At 43.4% G+C, this 16,119-nt stretch overlaps 1 protein-coding gene across 1 annotated transcript in view; it reads right to left on the reverse strand.

Annotated features, from left to right (window-relative positions):
- MINDY4B (MINDY family member 4B) overlaps positions 1–16,119 on the reverse strand; it is a 115,997-nt gene that overhangs the window by 65,173 nt on the left and 34,705 nt on the right. Inside the window, exon 4 of the mRNA XM_082251521.1 lies at positions 815–982. Within this exon, the coding sequence (XP_082107647.1) occupies positions 815–982 (168 nt within the window). The remainder of the gene's footprint in view (positions 1–814; positions 983–16,119) is intronic.

The following is a 16,119-nucleotide window of genomic DNA, read 5'->3' on the forward strand; positions in this document are numbered from 1 at the left end:
CACACCACCGCGACTTGTCAGGCGACTGGTCAGCCTGACAAGTCGTGGTCCATTCTGTGCTACAGGAACCGTTCTAATAGCAGCGACTCAAGTCGCTCCGACTTAGAAAATAGTTCCTGTACTACTTTGGGACGACATCGGAGCGACTTGCATTGACTTTCATTATGTGAAGTCCGTGCAAGTCGTGCCGAAGTCGCGGTGCACGCGACTTCACAGGTCGCCCCCGAAGTCGGATTGCCATAGTGTGAACCGACACTTATACAAGCTGTATGCTCACTACTTTACATTGTAGCAAAGTATAATTTCTTCAGTGCTGTCGTATATATATATATATATATATATATATATATATATATATACAGTATATATAAATATATACGTATATATACAAATTATGTATATCCTGTATATTTGTTAACTATGATCAGACAGAGCATATCTCTGAAGGACAAAAATAACAGTAAGAAAAAAGCAAAGTACAAAGAGAAGTATTTTGCATCAACCAGTCAGTGTAATCCGATTTCAGCAAACTCAATTCCGATTGCATAAAGTGGGCTGTTGAACTATGTATATCTTCATTGCTCTTTGTGTTACTTTAATAAATAACTTGTCATACATTTAATGTATTAACAATTGGTTTGTTCATATGACATCATCAGTAAATAACATTTTTTTCCCCTTAATAAAACATCCTGTAGCCACTCTGGCATTAATAACACTCTCCTCCTTAGATCACACAAGATAGAATTCCTTAGGCCTATTGTTGAATATGGATAGGGTTTCGTGTGTTATTTTATTGACAAGCTTTGCTTACCATTGCCATTTCAATTGTGATAGGCTGGCCGCCAAGGTCTGAAGAGATTATTAGCTCTCTTGGTATAGAATATACCACGCTGCCAGGAAAAGTGCCATGCTTCTTGCTTCTTGAGGTCTTAGGTCCGTCATCATTTTCTGCACCTCCTTTATAGTTATCCTGAATAGTCTTAATGATTACATATGGTTAGATGTTATAGCATTATATCTTTAATTTCAAAGAAGTAAAAATCTGCCCCCCACCGCTTCTACGCCGAGAATCGAGCTAAGACCACTGATCTCTCAGTTCTTGGTCCTCAGTGAGCAGGAGTGCCGGGCTGTAGAGGGGCAGGAGCAGATGGCTCAAGCGCTCAGTGGCTCGCTGAGAGGTTGAGCCAGCTGCCGGTCAGGCATCTGGGTGGATCCAAATCTTTGTGTAAAATTACCACGCTAAGATACAATCCAAGAGCTGCCAGCACACACTTGTGTTACCATATGCAAAGATATAAGACAGGGAGGGAAAAAAGTATTTGATCTCCTGCTGATTTTGTACGTTTGCTCACTGACAAAGAAACAATCAGTCTATAATTTTAATTGTAGGTTTATTTTAATAGTGAGAGACAGAATAACAACAACAAAAAAATCCAGAAAAATTCATTTCAAAAAAGTTAAAAATTGATTTGTATTTTAATTAGTGAAATAAGTATTTGATCCCCAAATAAAACAGCAAGATTTCTGTCTCCCAGGTGTCTTCTATACAGGTAATGAAAACTAAAAATTAGGAGAACTATCTTAAAGGGAGTGCTCCTAATCTCAGCTTGTTACCTATATAAAAGACGCCTGTCTACAGAAGCAATCAATCAATCCGATTCCAATCTCTCCACCATGGCCAAGACCAAAGAGCTGTCAATTGATGTCAGGGATAAGACTGTAGACCTTTACAAGGCTGGAATGGGCTACAAGACCAGCACCAAGCAGATTGGTGAGAAGGTGACAACAATTGGTGCGATTATTTGCAAATTGAAGAAACACAAAAATATCTGTCAATCTCCCTTGGTCTGTGGCTCCATGCAGTATCTCACCTCCTGGAGTTTCAATGATCATGAGAACGGTGAGAAATCAGCCCAGAACTACATGGGAAAATCTTGTCAATGATCTCAAGGCAGCTGGGACCATAGTCACCAAGAAAACAATTAGTAACACACTATGCCGTGAAAGAATAAAATCCTGCAGCACCCACAAGGTCCCCCTGCTCAAGAAAGCACATGTACAGGCCCGTCTGAAGTATACTAATAAACATTGGAATGATTCAGAGGAGAACTGGGTGAAAGTGTTGTGGTCAGATGAGACCAAAATCAAGCTCTTTGGCATCAACTCAACTCGCCGTGTTTGGAGGAGGAGGAATGCTGCCTATGCAGTGGCGTAGCGTGGGTTGTCAGCACCCGGGGCAAGGCAAGTAGTTTGCGCCCCCTAACCCACGGGATTTTAGCACTCGAGTCTCTTCCACTAGATTAGTTAAAGAAACCCTTACCCCCTAAGCACATGTATTGTTTGTTATGAAAATACTGATGTAATTAAAGTAAAATGCATCTAAATACAAGTTTGAATGACCAGCGTGGCCCCTTTCAATGCAGAGAGACCAGCATGCCCTCTTTCAATGCAGAATGACCAGCATGCCCCCTTTCAATGCAGACTGACCAGCGTTCCCCCTTTCAATGCAGAGAGACCAGCGTGCCCCCATTCAATGCAGAGAGACCAGACAATGCAGAGAGACCAGCGTGCCCCCATTCAATGCAGAGAGACCAGCATGCCCCCTTTCAATGCAGAGTGACCAGCGTGCCCCCTTTCAATGTAGAATGACCAGCGTGCCCCCTTTCAATGCAGAGAGACCAGCGTGCCCCCTTTCAATGCAGAATGACCAGCGTGCCCCCTTTCAATGCAAAGAGACCAGCGTGCCCCCTTTCAATGCAGAATGACCAGCGTGCCCCCTTTCAATGCAGAGAGACCAGCGTGCCCCCTTTCAATGCAGAATGACCAGCGTGCCCCCTTTCAATGCAGAGAGACCAGCATGCCCCCATTCAATGCAAAGAGACCAGCGTGCCCCCTTTCAATGCAGAGTGACCAGCATGCCCCCTTTCAATGCAGAATGACCAGCGTGCCCCTTTCAATGCAGAATGACCAGCGTGCCCCCATTCAATGCAGAGAGACCAGCGTGCCCTCTTTCAATGCAGAATGACCAGCATGCCCCCTTTCAATGCAGAGAGACCAGCGTTCCCCCATTCAATGCAGAGAGACCACCATGCCCCCTTTCAATGCAGAGTGACCAGCGTGCCCCCTTTCAATGCAGAATGACCAGCGTGCCCCCTTTCAATGCAGAGAGACCAGCGTGCCCCCTTTCAATGCAGAATGACCAGCGTGTCCCCTTTCAATGCAGAGAGACCAGCGTGCCATGCCCCCTTTCAATGCAGAATGACTAGCATGCCCCCCTTCCATGCAGAGAGACCAGCGTGCCCCCTTTCAATGCAGAGAGACCAGCGTGCCATGCCCCTTTCAATGCAGAATGACCAGCATGCCCCCTTTCAGTGCAGAGAGACCAGCGTGCCCCCATTCAATGCAGAGAGACCACCATGCCCCCTTTCAATGCAGAGTGACCAGCGTGCCCCCATTCAATGCAGAATGACCAGCGTGCCCCCTTTCAATGCAGAATGACAAGCGTGCCCCCCTTCAATGCAGAGAGATCATCGTGCCCTCTTTCAATGCAGACAGACCAGCGTGCCCCCTTCAATGCAGAGAGACTTACCTGCAGCGGCGCCTTCTCCTCAGTTCACCGCGTCTCCTCGAGTCCTCCCACCTCCTCTTCAGCCAATGGCATGCGTTCACCTTTCGGCCAATCAGGAAGCGGGTCTCGGACCCACTTCCTGATTGGCCAGGAGGAGGATCTGTGTGACAATAGCGAATTCTCATTCACTATTGTCACACAATGGGTGGGCTCGGGGCGCACTGCTTTGCGCCCCGGGTCCACCCTTTTTTAAAGCCTATTAGAGCCTCTGTCTCTAATCAGGTGATTAAAAAAAAACCCACTCTGTGACAGCGCCAGGCTACTGACTCACTCGCTGCTAAACTGACTGAGCAGTGAGGAGAGGCAGCATAGGTGGGGCTTGGCTTGCAACGCCACCCCACCCTACACCAATGGACAGGTGAGGCACAGTCCAGCCCTGCCCCGACCTGCCATTTTCAGCCATAGGGCGGCCGCGCTGGACATCTCCCAGCCTAAAGATGGAGGCAGCTGAAGACAGTGTGTGAACTGTGTATGTCAGAGTCAGACAGACAGAGTGACACTGCAGGAATGCGCCCCCCCAGATGTTGCGCCCGGTGCGGCCGGCCCCCCCTGCACCCCCCACGCTACGCCACTGTGCCTATGACCCCAAGAACACCATCCCCACCATCAAACATGGAGGTTGAAATATTATGCTTTGGGGGTGTTTTTCTGCTAAGGGGACAGGACAACTTCATTGCACCAAAGGGACTGTGGGTGGAGCCATGTACCACCAAATCTTGGATGAGAACCTCAAAAAGAAGCATATTAAGGTTCCGAAGTGGACCCGACCTTAATCCCATAGAAAATATGTGGCGGGAGTTCAGCCTCAAAAGCTTAATGACTTGGAGAGGATCTGCAAAGAGGAGTGGGAAAAAATCCATCCTGAGATGTGTGCAAACCTGGTGGCCAACTACAAGAAACATCTGACTTCTGTGATTACCAACAGGGGTTTCTCCACCAAGTACTAATTCATGTTTTGCCAAGGGGTCAAATAGTTATTTCACTCATTAAAATGCAAATCAATTTATGACTTTTTTTAAATGCGTTTTCCTGATATTTTTGTTGTTCTTCTGTCTCTCATTGTTAAAATAAAGCTACCATTAAAATTATAGACTGATCATTTCTTTGTCAGTGGGCAAACGCACAAAATCAGCAGGGGATCAAATACTTTTTCCCCTCACTGTATATATATACTGTGCAGCGCTTAAAAACCAAAATAAATCTCCAGAATACCAAAACCTGAATAATTAAAGGCATTGTACAAAAACAGTGTTACTAAACCCAGGACCCTGCATTCACTATATCTGGTCTCCCACAGTACACAGAACATGGCAATGCAATTATTTTAGTAAATATAAACTGCTAAATACCTTTTCTCATCAGCAGTATATAGCGGTCTTGGAACTTCTTTAGGTGTCTGGTTAAAGCTTGTAGGAGGAGTTTTCATTCTACTCTGACTGTCCAGTGAGGCTTCAGGACCCCTGACCCTCTGTAAGGACAGTGCTGATTGGTTCTGTGCTGATCACATGCACTCTCCCAAGAAAAAGAAAAAAACTCTCTACCAATATACACAAAACTGAGCATGTGCAGAGTAACTCTGTCTAATCAGAAGGCTCTGTCTAATCAGAAGATGGATTGGGGACTGTAGAAGAAGGAGAGGATCAGAGAAGAAAGGATAAAACATTTACCTTTTTTAACCCCTTTGGTTCCACAGTGAGTTTAACAAGCATGCTTTACTGCATATACAGACTGATTTTACTGTTGTGGGTTTAGTAACACTTTATTGTTAACCTATATAGTGTGAAATATACCAAGGAGTGTCCATACATGTGCTTCACATATAAAAAGAGAGAAAAGATATATTTAGTATGTATTGTAGTGTATGTGAACTAAGTGTCCCTGTATTTCATTGTGTTATTTGCTGGGGAAGGGGTCCATCCAGAATCTATAGTGTTAATTTGTGGTCATATTATAGCACCCCTGTCGCAATTCACCAGGCCCACGGCAACTAGCTAACCGAGACATTTTTCATGACTGGGGAGTATAAGGGAATAAGGGAAACTCCCACTGAGTAATAAGACTGGTTGTGACGCTTTCGCAGTCCGCGCTGCCTTTGGTCACCACTAGAGGGAGACTCCACTCCAATCCAGCTGGCTGACCACACACAGGCAGATTCAAATCTTACATACAATCTGGTGCACTGTAAGGGTTAGGGAGCAGTCTAGCAATTATCACACACTACTAGGATTCCTCCAGCTATCCTACAAGCTAGAACCCCTGTGTTAATCACTCTTCCCACTGTCCCCACACCCACACACCACAAACAATCAAAATCAAACTTTTTGGCAACAATGCAAAACGTTATGTTTGGCGTAAAAGCAACACAGCTCATCACCCTGAACACACCATCCCCACTGTCAAACATGGTGGTGGCAGCATCATGGTTTGGGCCTGCTTTTCTTCAGCAGGGACAGGGAAGATGGTAAAAATAATGGGAAGATGGATGGAGCCAAATACAGGACCATTCTGGAAGAAAACCTGATGGAGTCTGCAAAAGACCTGAGACTGGGACGGAGATTTGTCTTCCAACAAGACAATGATCCAAAACATAAAGCAAAATCTACAATGGAATGGTTCACAAATAAACATATCCAGGTGTTAGAATGACCAAGTCAAAGTCCAGACCTGAATCCAATCGAGAATCTGTGGAAAGAACTGAAAACTGCTGTTCACAAACGCTCTCCATCCAACCTCACTGAGCTTGAGCTGTTTTGCAAGGAGGAATGGGCAAAAATTTCAGTCTCTCGATGTGCAAAACTGATAGAGACATACCCCAAGCGACTTACAGCTGTAATCGCAGCAAAAGGTGGCGCTACAAAGTATTAACTTAAGGGGGCTGAATAATTTTGCACGCCCAATTTTTCAGTTTTTCATTTGTTAAAAAGTTTGAAATATCCAATAAATTTCGTTCCACTTTATGATTGTGTGCCACTTGTTGTTGATTCTTCACAAAAAATTACAGTTTTATATCTTTATGTTTGGAGCCTGAAATGTGGCAAAAGTTTGCAAAGTTCAAGGGGGCCGAATACTTTCGCAAGGCACTGTATATACAAAGCAAAAGCAGTTACAAAAAATACAAAAGAGATAAAAAGACACACTAAAATGCCACAATCTCTTCAGAGATATGAGTCCTAGCTTAGTACACAGAAGTCACTTATTAATGTCAGGGTTATTTGGGGACGTTAAATTTAATAAGAAGAAATTAAATGTCATATTTTGATCTGTATAGAATTAGCAATAGCATCCATTTTTGTCAGGTTACTAAATGGTTAAAATATCCTTTAACAGAAAATTGCCTGTTCAGGAAATTTTCTTAAACAGGTTTACCCAAACAGGCTGTGTGGACCTAAGCTAAAGTAATAAATAGTCTGTTGACTTACTTTAAGATGAAGTCCAGCTGACAATAGTCTGTTTAAACTTTAAGATAAGGTCTAAGACAATATACCAAGGTAATCCTGTTTGTGTGGGATCATAAAATTAGTCAGTAGTTTTCTGTGTTTAAACCCATTTAAAAATAGGACTTACAGATATGTTATAATCTTATATGTAACATAATATTAACACTGAAATATATATGAATAGCATACATAGATATGTAGAAAATTGTTATATATATTACAATTGTTTCATATTATGCTAACTTCTAACTTTACTGACTTTGATGACTCATTTCTGTATGTCAAAACAGGCTTCAGTAAACATTTGTAAATTGTAAGTCGTAGAAAGCATCATAAACTTTTCTGTCCTTGCCAGGTGTTTAATTTAGAAGGTCTGGTTGTAAGCTATGGGTCAATATAAAGGTTTGAAGTTTATTTGAAGATAAATAATGCTGTCATACTGAACCTAAGTGCAATGCAATACTGCCATTTTGCTGACTACGGTAATTGAAGTCTTGGGTTAAAAAGTAAAATCCAATATATTTTAAATAAGATATATTAAATATTAGAATAGTGTTACCAAGATTAATTCTTTATTCAGATACCTGGTGGATTAAATGGACATTTTTGGTATGTTATAATAGTCTTAAATGGAGAAATCTTTATTTAATTTTAAAATACTGGTTGACCAAAAGGTGTCACCCTATGACATCACCAGTTAATGGTTAAGATGTTCTAGCCAATGATGATCATGTCACTCCCTCTGGGTTTAACTTATGGTAATTTTAATAATCCTTTGTTCTATACCATATAAAAGCCCAGATGAGAGAGACACATGACACATCACATTTTGCCCAATATACATCACACTTACAACATACACGCTATTACAATCATGCATAGACTCATCTACACAGACTACTTCCTTTCAATCTGCCATGTCACTGAACCTTTGAGGGATGCCAAACGAAGCTCCTCCCTAATTGGCCACCATCTTGGAAATGCAGCCATCTTAAGGAACCTGGTAACTACTATTCTAAGCTAGCCACCATTTTAAATATGGTAATTATGCCTTGCTAATTATTTGATTATTATTCAATATTGTTTATGTACTTCCTTAAATGTTTTACATTTCATATTTAAGGGGTAACGAGAGTACAATCCCAGCCGTATAAACCATATGTAGATTTTTCTCTAAAGAGATGATTTTTGTTTTTATAACATTTTTATTAATATCAGATTAAGCGCATTATTGCGAATTTAGTCTTCCGTTTTGCATGGCTTATTCTCACTTCATCTGCAGTGAAGTGATTATCAGGTTTTGCATTGCGCAGACAATTGTGGTCTGATTGTATAGTATACATTAAATATGTTTTTTTCTACATCTGGGGAAATGGTAATCTTGCTTTCGTTTCACTTTAACTTTGTTTCAGTTTCACTTTCATTATTGAGCTACACATCACATTGCAGTTATTGTTTGAAGTTCGTATTTTTGTGAAGTTATATCTTTTTGGGTCATCTCAAGTTTGATCATTTATCGTGATTACATGTCTCGTGAATAAAACTTTTATATATTCCATACTGTAGACTGTTTTCACTAAGATTGGTATATGCTTTTAAAAAGAAATTAATCAATAAAAAGAATTCGCTACATATAGATTTATGGAATAAGTTGAGATTCTCCTTTCACACAGATCTTTGCTTATTATTAACCATAAATAGATACTGTTATAGTCAGAGCAGTATCAACATGCTGACATAATGGAGGCACAGCGAGATATTATTAATTATTATTAATTATTAATTCTGACATTAATTTTATAATTTAATATCCCGAAAGTGGGCAGTGCATAAAAATATATACAAAGTAAAAGCAGTTACAAAAAATACAAAAAAGATAAAAAGACACACAAATGGCAATTTGCTATGAAAATAAAAAGGAGTAAAAAACAGAAATAAACTTTACCGAAGCTTATCCCTTGGTAGAAGCATACCGGAAATCATGTGGGGACCCCCCAGTTTAGAAATGTCTTCATGGAAGAACAGTGTTCATATCTCAGGACCCACAATTTATTGGAATATGGATGTGGGCTGGACTTTAGCCCTTGGCCAATCAACCCCAGGGGTTGTCCCCATCTCAGCCCACACAATGTTGCGTGTTCTGAACTGACAAGAGATGAATTGACCCAGAACGGCGCTGACCGCTGAGTCAGGGATAGGAGTTCTGACACCAGCGCATCGGTCTGATCGCGACAGTACCAAACACTGCTTGCCTGCCACAATCAGGCACCTTATAATGGATTTGTGCATTTCTGTAGGATTCTACACATGCTACAATTACAGATTTACATGTACTTGTAGCCCAACACGTGAGCCATAGGAAGGAATTATTTTCATCTCTCTGCCACTAATATTTTAACTTTTATGAGAGATAAAATACATTCCTTTGATCTGATGATACCAATCAACGCTTGTAGACTGCTTGGAGCCTCTCAATGTCCCCTGCGGATCTTCGTAGCCACGATGACTGGCAGTTTTTTTTGAAGCTTCCGGAAGGTGACAACTTTTGTTCACTTGTATGGGAGACTTTAATTAGCACCCAGGTGTCACCTCCATCCCAGAGGCCAGATCTGTCCTTTTCAAATGCTAATAAAAGGACATAGGTGTATGACTGAGTACTAAATACTGGTATACTATTATTCTTAATAACTCAAAATGACACTACATCCACAATTATACTATTTCTACAGATCATCTTCATATCTTGCTAATGCAAAGCTACCCTACCGTTACATTTATGTTATATCTCCCCTCTTCTAGATGACGCACAGCTGAGCCTAAATGGGTGAGCTAACGCGTCTGCATGGAAGGTTTCCTAGGTTGGGGGGTGAAGGTTCCCCCAACTGAAGCTTGGCACCGCTGACATTTCAGCCTGTCCCCTTGCAGATAGGATAGGGCTACCACACCCCTCTCTGATGGATTCTAATGGGTCTGAATTTGGATTGGCCAGCAGATCACCCTGTGTATGCACTTCATCCACTGGCCACTGACTATCTACTGAAAGGGTACAAGCGAATTTGTCATTGTGTGCTGTCATCATTCTCAGCCATTGGCACTGGTCATCTGGTGATGCTCTATTAGCTACCACACCCAGATGTTTGAGCCTGGCATAAGGCCGTTCCTGGGTGATTTGGACCCAGTTCCATGACCTGGGTACCAGGTTTGCCCCGTCACCCTGTAGTCTTCCCTCTGCAACCCACAGCAATGAATATGCAGTGGCAGAACTCGCAACTGTGGTGACAGGGGAGGTCACAGAAGGCTGGATTCTATCAGGAGTTGTCACCCGACCCAAGTCACAAACTTCTACTCCGCCCTCGGCCACATGTTTGTTGGCACAACACCTGAGTTCCTCCTGGCTGGCATCAAACGTATCAACCCCTAGGAACTCAGTGCCATCAGCCGCAGCTGCTGAGGGAGCAGAGTCAGATTGAGTCAGATTTAAACCCTCCCTCGGCGGTCCTTTCTCTGTGATGCACAGCTGAGAATCCACAATGGAAGTACTGGTAGCTGCAATGACAGAGTAGCAGACCGTAGAAGACTTCGCCTCACTCAGGGCTACAGGCATGCCTTGCTTGACCTTACTAGGAGATGCTGAAACACAAGTTGCCTTTTCACCAGGTACTCCAGAGCATTCCCTTTCTTCACAAACAGTTACAGTATCAAAAACCTGCTCCCAGGACACCTTCATCCCGCCATTCCCAGCTGGCAGTCTGTCAGCCAGACCCCTGAACTCCTCCAGGCTGATGTCAATTTTAACAGCCTCAGGGGACTCAGAGCTGTCTGCCACAGATGACAGGGAGACAACAGTGTGAGGGGACCTCAGGCCCACCAGGCCAAGTTCACTAGGGTCTGACCTAGTTGGATTGGGCCCTTCCACAGACAGTTCCTCTGTAGCAGTGGGCCGGGACCATTTGGGGGCCAACTGGTGGGCCCCGGGAGTCACGACTGCAGTAGAGGGAAGGTCTGCACTGCACAGATCTTGACATTTCACATCACATAAAACATTATTAGTTTTAGAGTCCATCAAGTCTTTAAGTTCTATTCCAGGCCTTGGCTCTGGAGACCCACTAGGGCTAGGACCTTGCGCACAGTCATTAGCCCCTTGACCCTCCCCAGAGTTCCCAATGTGCACTGAGTCACCCAACAGTACTTTACATGAATCCAGGGCTTCTGGTGAAGATTTGGGTTCCAGGAGGGCTGAATTTGGCTCATAACGGGCTACCAACCGTCCCAGGTCAGTGCCCAATAACACATTTGAGGGAATAGCGTCTGTTACCCCCACTTCTCTCATTCCTCTTCCTGCTCCCCAATCTAGATAAACCCATGCTGTGGCTATGGCTGGGTTGACACCCCCAACACCTTTTACAGTCATAGTCTTACCAGGGATGAGGTACTCAGGTTCCAGCATTTCCGGCGCACTAATGTCACTTCTGCTCCACTGTCCTTTAGGCCAGTGGTAACTTTGTCACCCACAGTGACAGGCTGCAGATTATCGGAGAGTCCCCCTGCATTCCTGGAAGCACACAAGACAGCAGGCTCTGTGCTGGTTGGCTTGGTAGATGGAGCAACCTTCTTTCTCTCAGGACACGACATGCTGAGGTGACCAATCTGGTTGCAGACAAAACATTTCCGGGTATCCACACCTGTTGGCTTGGCTCCTGGAGGTCCGAGTGGCTTGGTCCTCTGGCTGTCCTGAGAAGAGGGTACATCTGCTTTCCCTCCTTTCCCGCTGGGTGCAGTGGTCCTCCTGGTGTCAGACATTCTGTTAGCCGCATAGGTAACGGCTATTTCCGCTGCTTGATCCGCCGTCTTGGGATCACGGTCCAGCACAAACTGCCGGACCTTAAAAGCACATGTCTGTAGGAACTGGTCCTTAATTATTAGCTCCTGCAAGGTGTCAAAGGTGCTTACGGACAGTCCCTTTAGCCACTGCTGGAAAGCAGTGCGCAGACCACAAACAAGATCCATGTAGCTGTCATTAGGGCCTTGATGCAATGTCCTGAAATGCTTGCGGTACACCTCCGGCGTGAGTTGGTACCGTTTAACAATGGCTTGCTTAATGGCCTCATAGTCCCCTCCTTGACTCTCTCGGAGACTCACAAGCACATCCAGGGCCTTGCCTCTCAGCCCTGGCGTGAGGTACTGGGCCCATTGCTCCTTGGGCAGGCAGTACTGATGACAAGTCCTTTCAAATCCCTGTAAGAAAGTGTCCATATCGCCATCTTTGTCCATGGTTGGGAATTTGTCCAGGGGGAATTTTGTGTATTCGTTCTTCCCTGGACTGAATGTGGCCAGCAGGCCTGTTCTGCTGCAGCTGAAGTTTTGCTAGCTCCAGCTGATGCTTCCATTCTGCTTGTCGGCGCTGTAGAATTAACTCAACACGTAATGATTCACTGACTGGGCCTAGCAGTTGTAGATCAGCCTGCAAGGATGATGACTGGACCTCTTGTTGGTCCTCCTGGACATCACCGTCGTCAACATCAGCTGGTGGGGAGGACTGCTGCTCCTCTGGGGCATCATCAGTCCCATCCTGTGACTGCATAGCAGAGGCTCGGTCCTCCTTGTCTTTCTCGGCCAGGGCGCATATCATCTGATCCTTCGTCTGGCCCTGTGTGGTCAGGATGCCTCGGGTCTCACACAGATTCAGCAGATCATCTCGGCTTTGCTTTAGGTAGCTGATCACCGTCTCAGCCATTTTGCCAAAATAAAAGATAGAAAAGAAAAACAAGAGGGGGTGGGGAGCAAATAGCCAAGTGTGTCTTTAACAAAACAAAAATTATGCACTGAGTGAGCTTCTGTAGGTCAGTTGCTTCTAACAAGCTTCCAACCATTAGGACATGGGTTAAACGAATAAACCATGCACTAATGTACTAAGCAGATCCCGCCCACTGCCGCCAATCTGTCATGATTCGCCATGCCCACGGCGACTAGCTAACCGAGACGTGGTTTCGTGACTGGGGAGTATAAGGGAATAAGGGAAACTCCTACTGAGTAATAAGACTGGCTGTGACGCTTTCGCAGCCCGCACTGCCTTTGGTCACCACTAGAGGGAGACTCCACTCCAATCCAGCTGGCTGACCACACACAGGCAGATACAAATCTTACATACAATCTGGTGCACTGTAAGGGTTAGGGAGCAGTCTAGCAATTGTTACACACTACTAGGATTCCTCCAGTTATCCTATAAGCTAGAACCCCTGTGTTAATCACTCTTCCCACTGTCCCCACACACCACAAACGATAGCCTGCCACCACCCAACAGTTTGTCCGCAGACTGGTCTGCTGGGACACCACACACACGCAGATCTCCGTCTGGTTTACAATCTGCATGCAATCTGCCAACACACAGTGCAATTGCATGCAGATTGGCATGTAGCTTAGACCAAGCAATTAGGCACTAAAATGCCACAATCTCTTCAGAGATATGAGTCCTAGCTTAGTACACAGAAGTCACTTTATAATTTTATAATTTAATATCCCGAAAGTGGGCAGTGCATAAAAATATATACAAAGCAAAAGCAGTTACAAAAAATACAAAAAAGATAAAAAGACACACAATTGGCAATTTGCTATGAAAATAAAAAGGAATAAAAAACAGAAATAAACTTTACCGAAGCTTATCCCTTGGTAGAAGCATACCGGAAACCGTGTGGGGACCCCCCAGTTTAGAACTGGCTTCATGGAAGAACAGTGTTCATATCTCAGGTCCCCCAATTTATTGGAATATGGATGTGGGCTGGACTTTAGCCCTTGGCCAATCAACCCCAGGGGGTGTCCCCATCTCAGCCCACACAATGTTTTGTGTTCTGAACTGACCAGAGATAAATTGACCCAGAACGGCGCTGACCGCTGAGTCAGGGATAGGAGTTCTGACACCAGCGCATCGCTCTGATCGCGACAGTACCAAACACTGCTTGCCTGCCACAATCAGGCGCCATATAACGGATTTGTGCATTTCTGTAGGATTCTTCACACGCTACAATTACAGATTTACATGTACTTGTAGCCCAACACGTGAGCCATAGGAAGGAATTTTTTTCATCTCTCTGCCACTAATATTTTAACTTTTATGAGAGATAAAATACATTCCTTTGATCTGATGATACCAATCAACGCTTGTAGACTGCTTGGAGCCTCTCAATGTCCCCTGCGGATCTTCGTAGCCACGATGACTGGCAGTTTTTTTTTAAGCTTCCGGAAGGTGACAACGTTTGATCACTTGTATGGGAGACTTTAATTAGCATCCAGGTGTCACCTCCATCCCAGAGGCCAGATCTGTCCTTTTCAAATGCTAATAAAAGGACATAGGTGTATGACTGAGTACTAAATACTGTATTCTTAATAACTCAAAATGACACTACATCCACAATTATACTATTTCTACAGATCACTTTATATCTTGCTAATGCAAAGCTACCAAACCCTTACATTTATGTTACAACCCCTATAGCACCTGGTAGTTTAAATACATGTACAAGCTATTGGGATTTGAGCATAGGTATATCTTTTGTCTGCTGTAACGCAGATCAGTGACCAGATCTGAACCTAGTCGCTCTCCCCCACTTTGGGTTTATATGTCCCATGTTGGCATGGTGTGCACCGTAGCATTTTCAATGGCAAGGCCGTGTAGGACTGGCTAGAAGAGGGAGTTGGTCAGCCTAAACATGTATTGCGGTGTATGCAAACTAGGCGTCCCTGTTTTTCATTCTGTGGCTTGCTAAGAGGGGGGGGGGGTGGCCTTTTGACATGATCCGATCATCCAACACCAAAACAAGTGTCCAAAACAGTGTGCCTCACTGAACTCACAAACTGCTTCCCGGATAAAAATAATCACAAGACCTTATTAAATAGCAATCAAAGATTTAATGGCTCCAATAACCTCTCGACTTTACATAGCCCCACATCAGATCTCAAAATTCCACCACATATTAACCACGAAAGAGAAAGCAATCGCTAAATGCTAAATGAGTCACTATTATTTTATACACAGCTTTAACAGTGTTACGCATATATTTTCCACAACCCATGCCGCATGTGCTTTGTTCTTTGTATTTTTGTAAAGATACAATTATTGCATTATTAGATTTGTTTAAAAGTTGTTATGATGCCTACCATTACCACATGGGTTTACAATAGCTAAGATCAAAAATAAAATATATTTCGATGTCAAATAAATAAATTATTTTTATGCATGTTTCTCATATAAATTACTCTGGCTACTATCTAACTGCTAATTTGTTGTGTAATGTGTAGAAAGTCCTATGTGTATATTAGTGCACTAATATTCTTGTCTAAGTATGTTCGTATAGGTGTATATGAACAGTTTGTGTGTATTATATGGCATTAGCACTCACCTTCTCCTGACTTATAAGCATTAGAAGGCTCCTATAGCTGAGTATGAAACCCTTGGATCAGAGCACAACACAGAAAACTAGGTGCCACTTACTATTGATTTCTTCCTGACATCTTCTTGGAGTAGCTCAATGTAACTGAGCTTTGAGGTGTCTCCATTCAGAAGTGTGTTTGGGCAAATATTCATAGTATCAATGTAACAGAAGAAGACACAGATGAAGGCACTTGTGATGAGTGATAGGGAAAGTGCAGCCTCTCTACTACAGTCTGCCAAGATACCGCCTCTCCCTCGTCTCAGTTACCACATAACAAAACACTTTCACAATTGCTGGATGGATATTTTTAAGGGAATACATTCATGAACAAACAGTACATTTTGCTAAATGCAGAATATAGCCAAACCAGTACAGCTTGCTTGGCATGCAACGTGCCTTGTGTTAGGGCAGCACAATCATTTAAAAGAGCTGCCTTTTTGTAATGCAGCATGCATGGTAGTGCGTTGGGCTATTTTCACACTTGAACTGAGCATCACTGTTTTTTTATTACAGGCATTTTTACTTAAATATGTTATAAAATCATGTTTAGTCAATGAAAAGCTAGTTACTCAAAGAGAAAAACATGCAATACGTGCATATCCATGCATATTTTTAATGTTTTTTA

The sequence above is a fragment of the Pelophylax lessonae genome, assembly GCF_965119305.1.
Source record: "Pelophylax lessonae genome assembly, chromosome: 3".
In the NCBI taxonomy this organism is placed as follows: domain Eukaryota; kingdom Metazoa; phylum Chordata; class Amphibia; order Anura; family Ranidae; genus Pelophylax; species Pelophylax lessonae.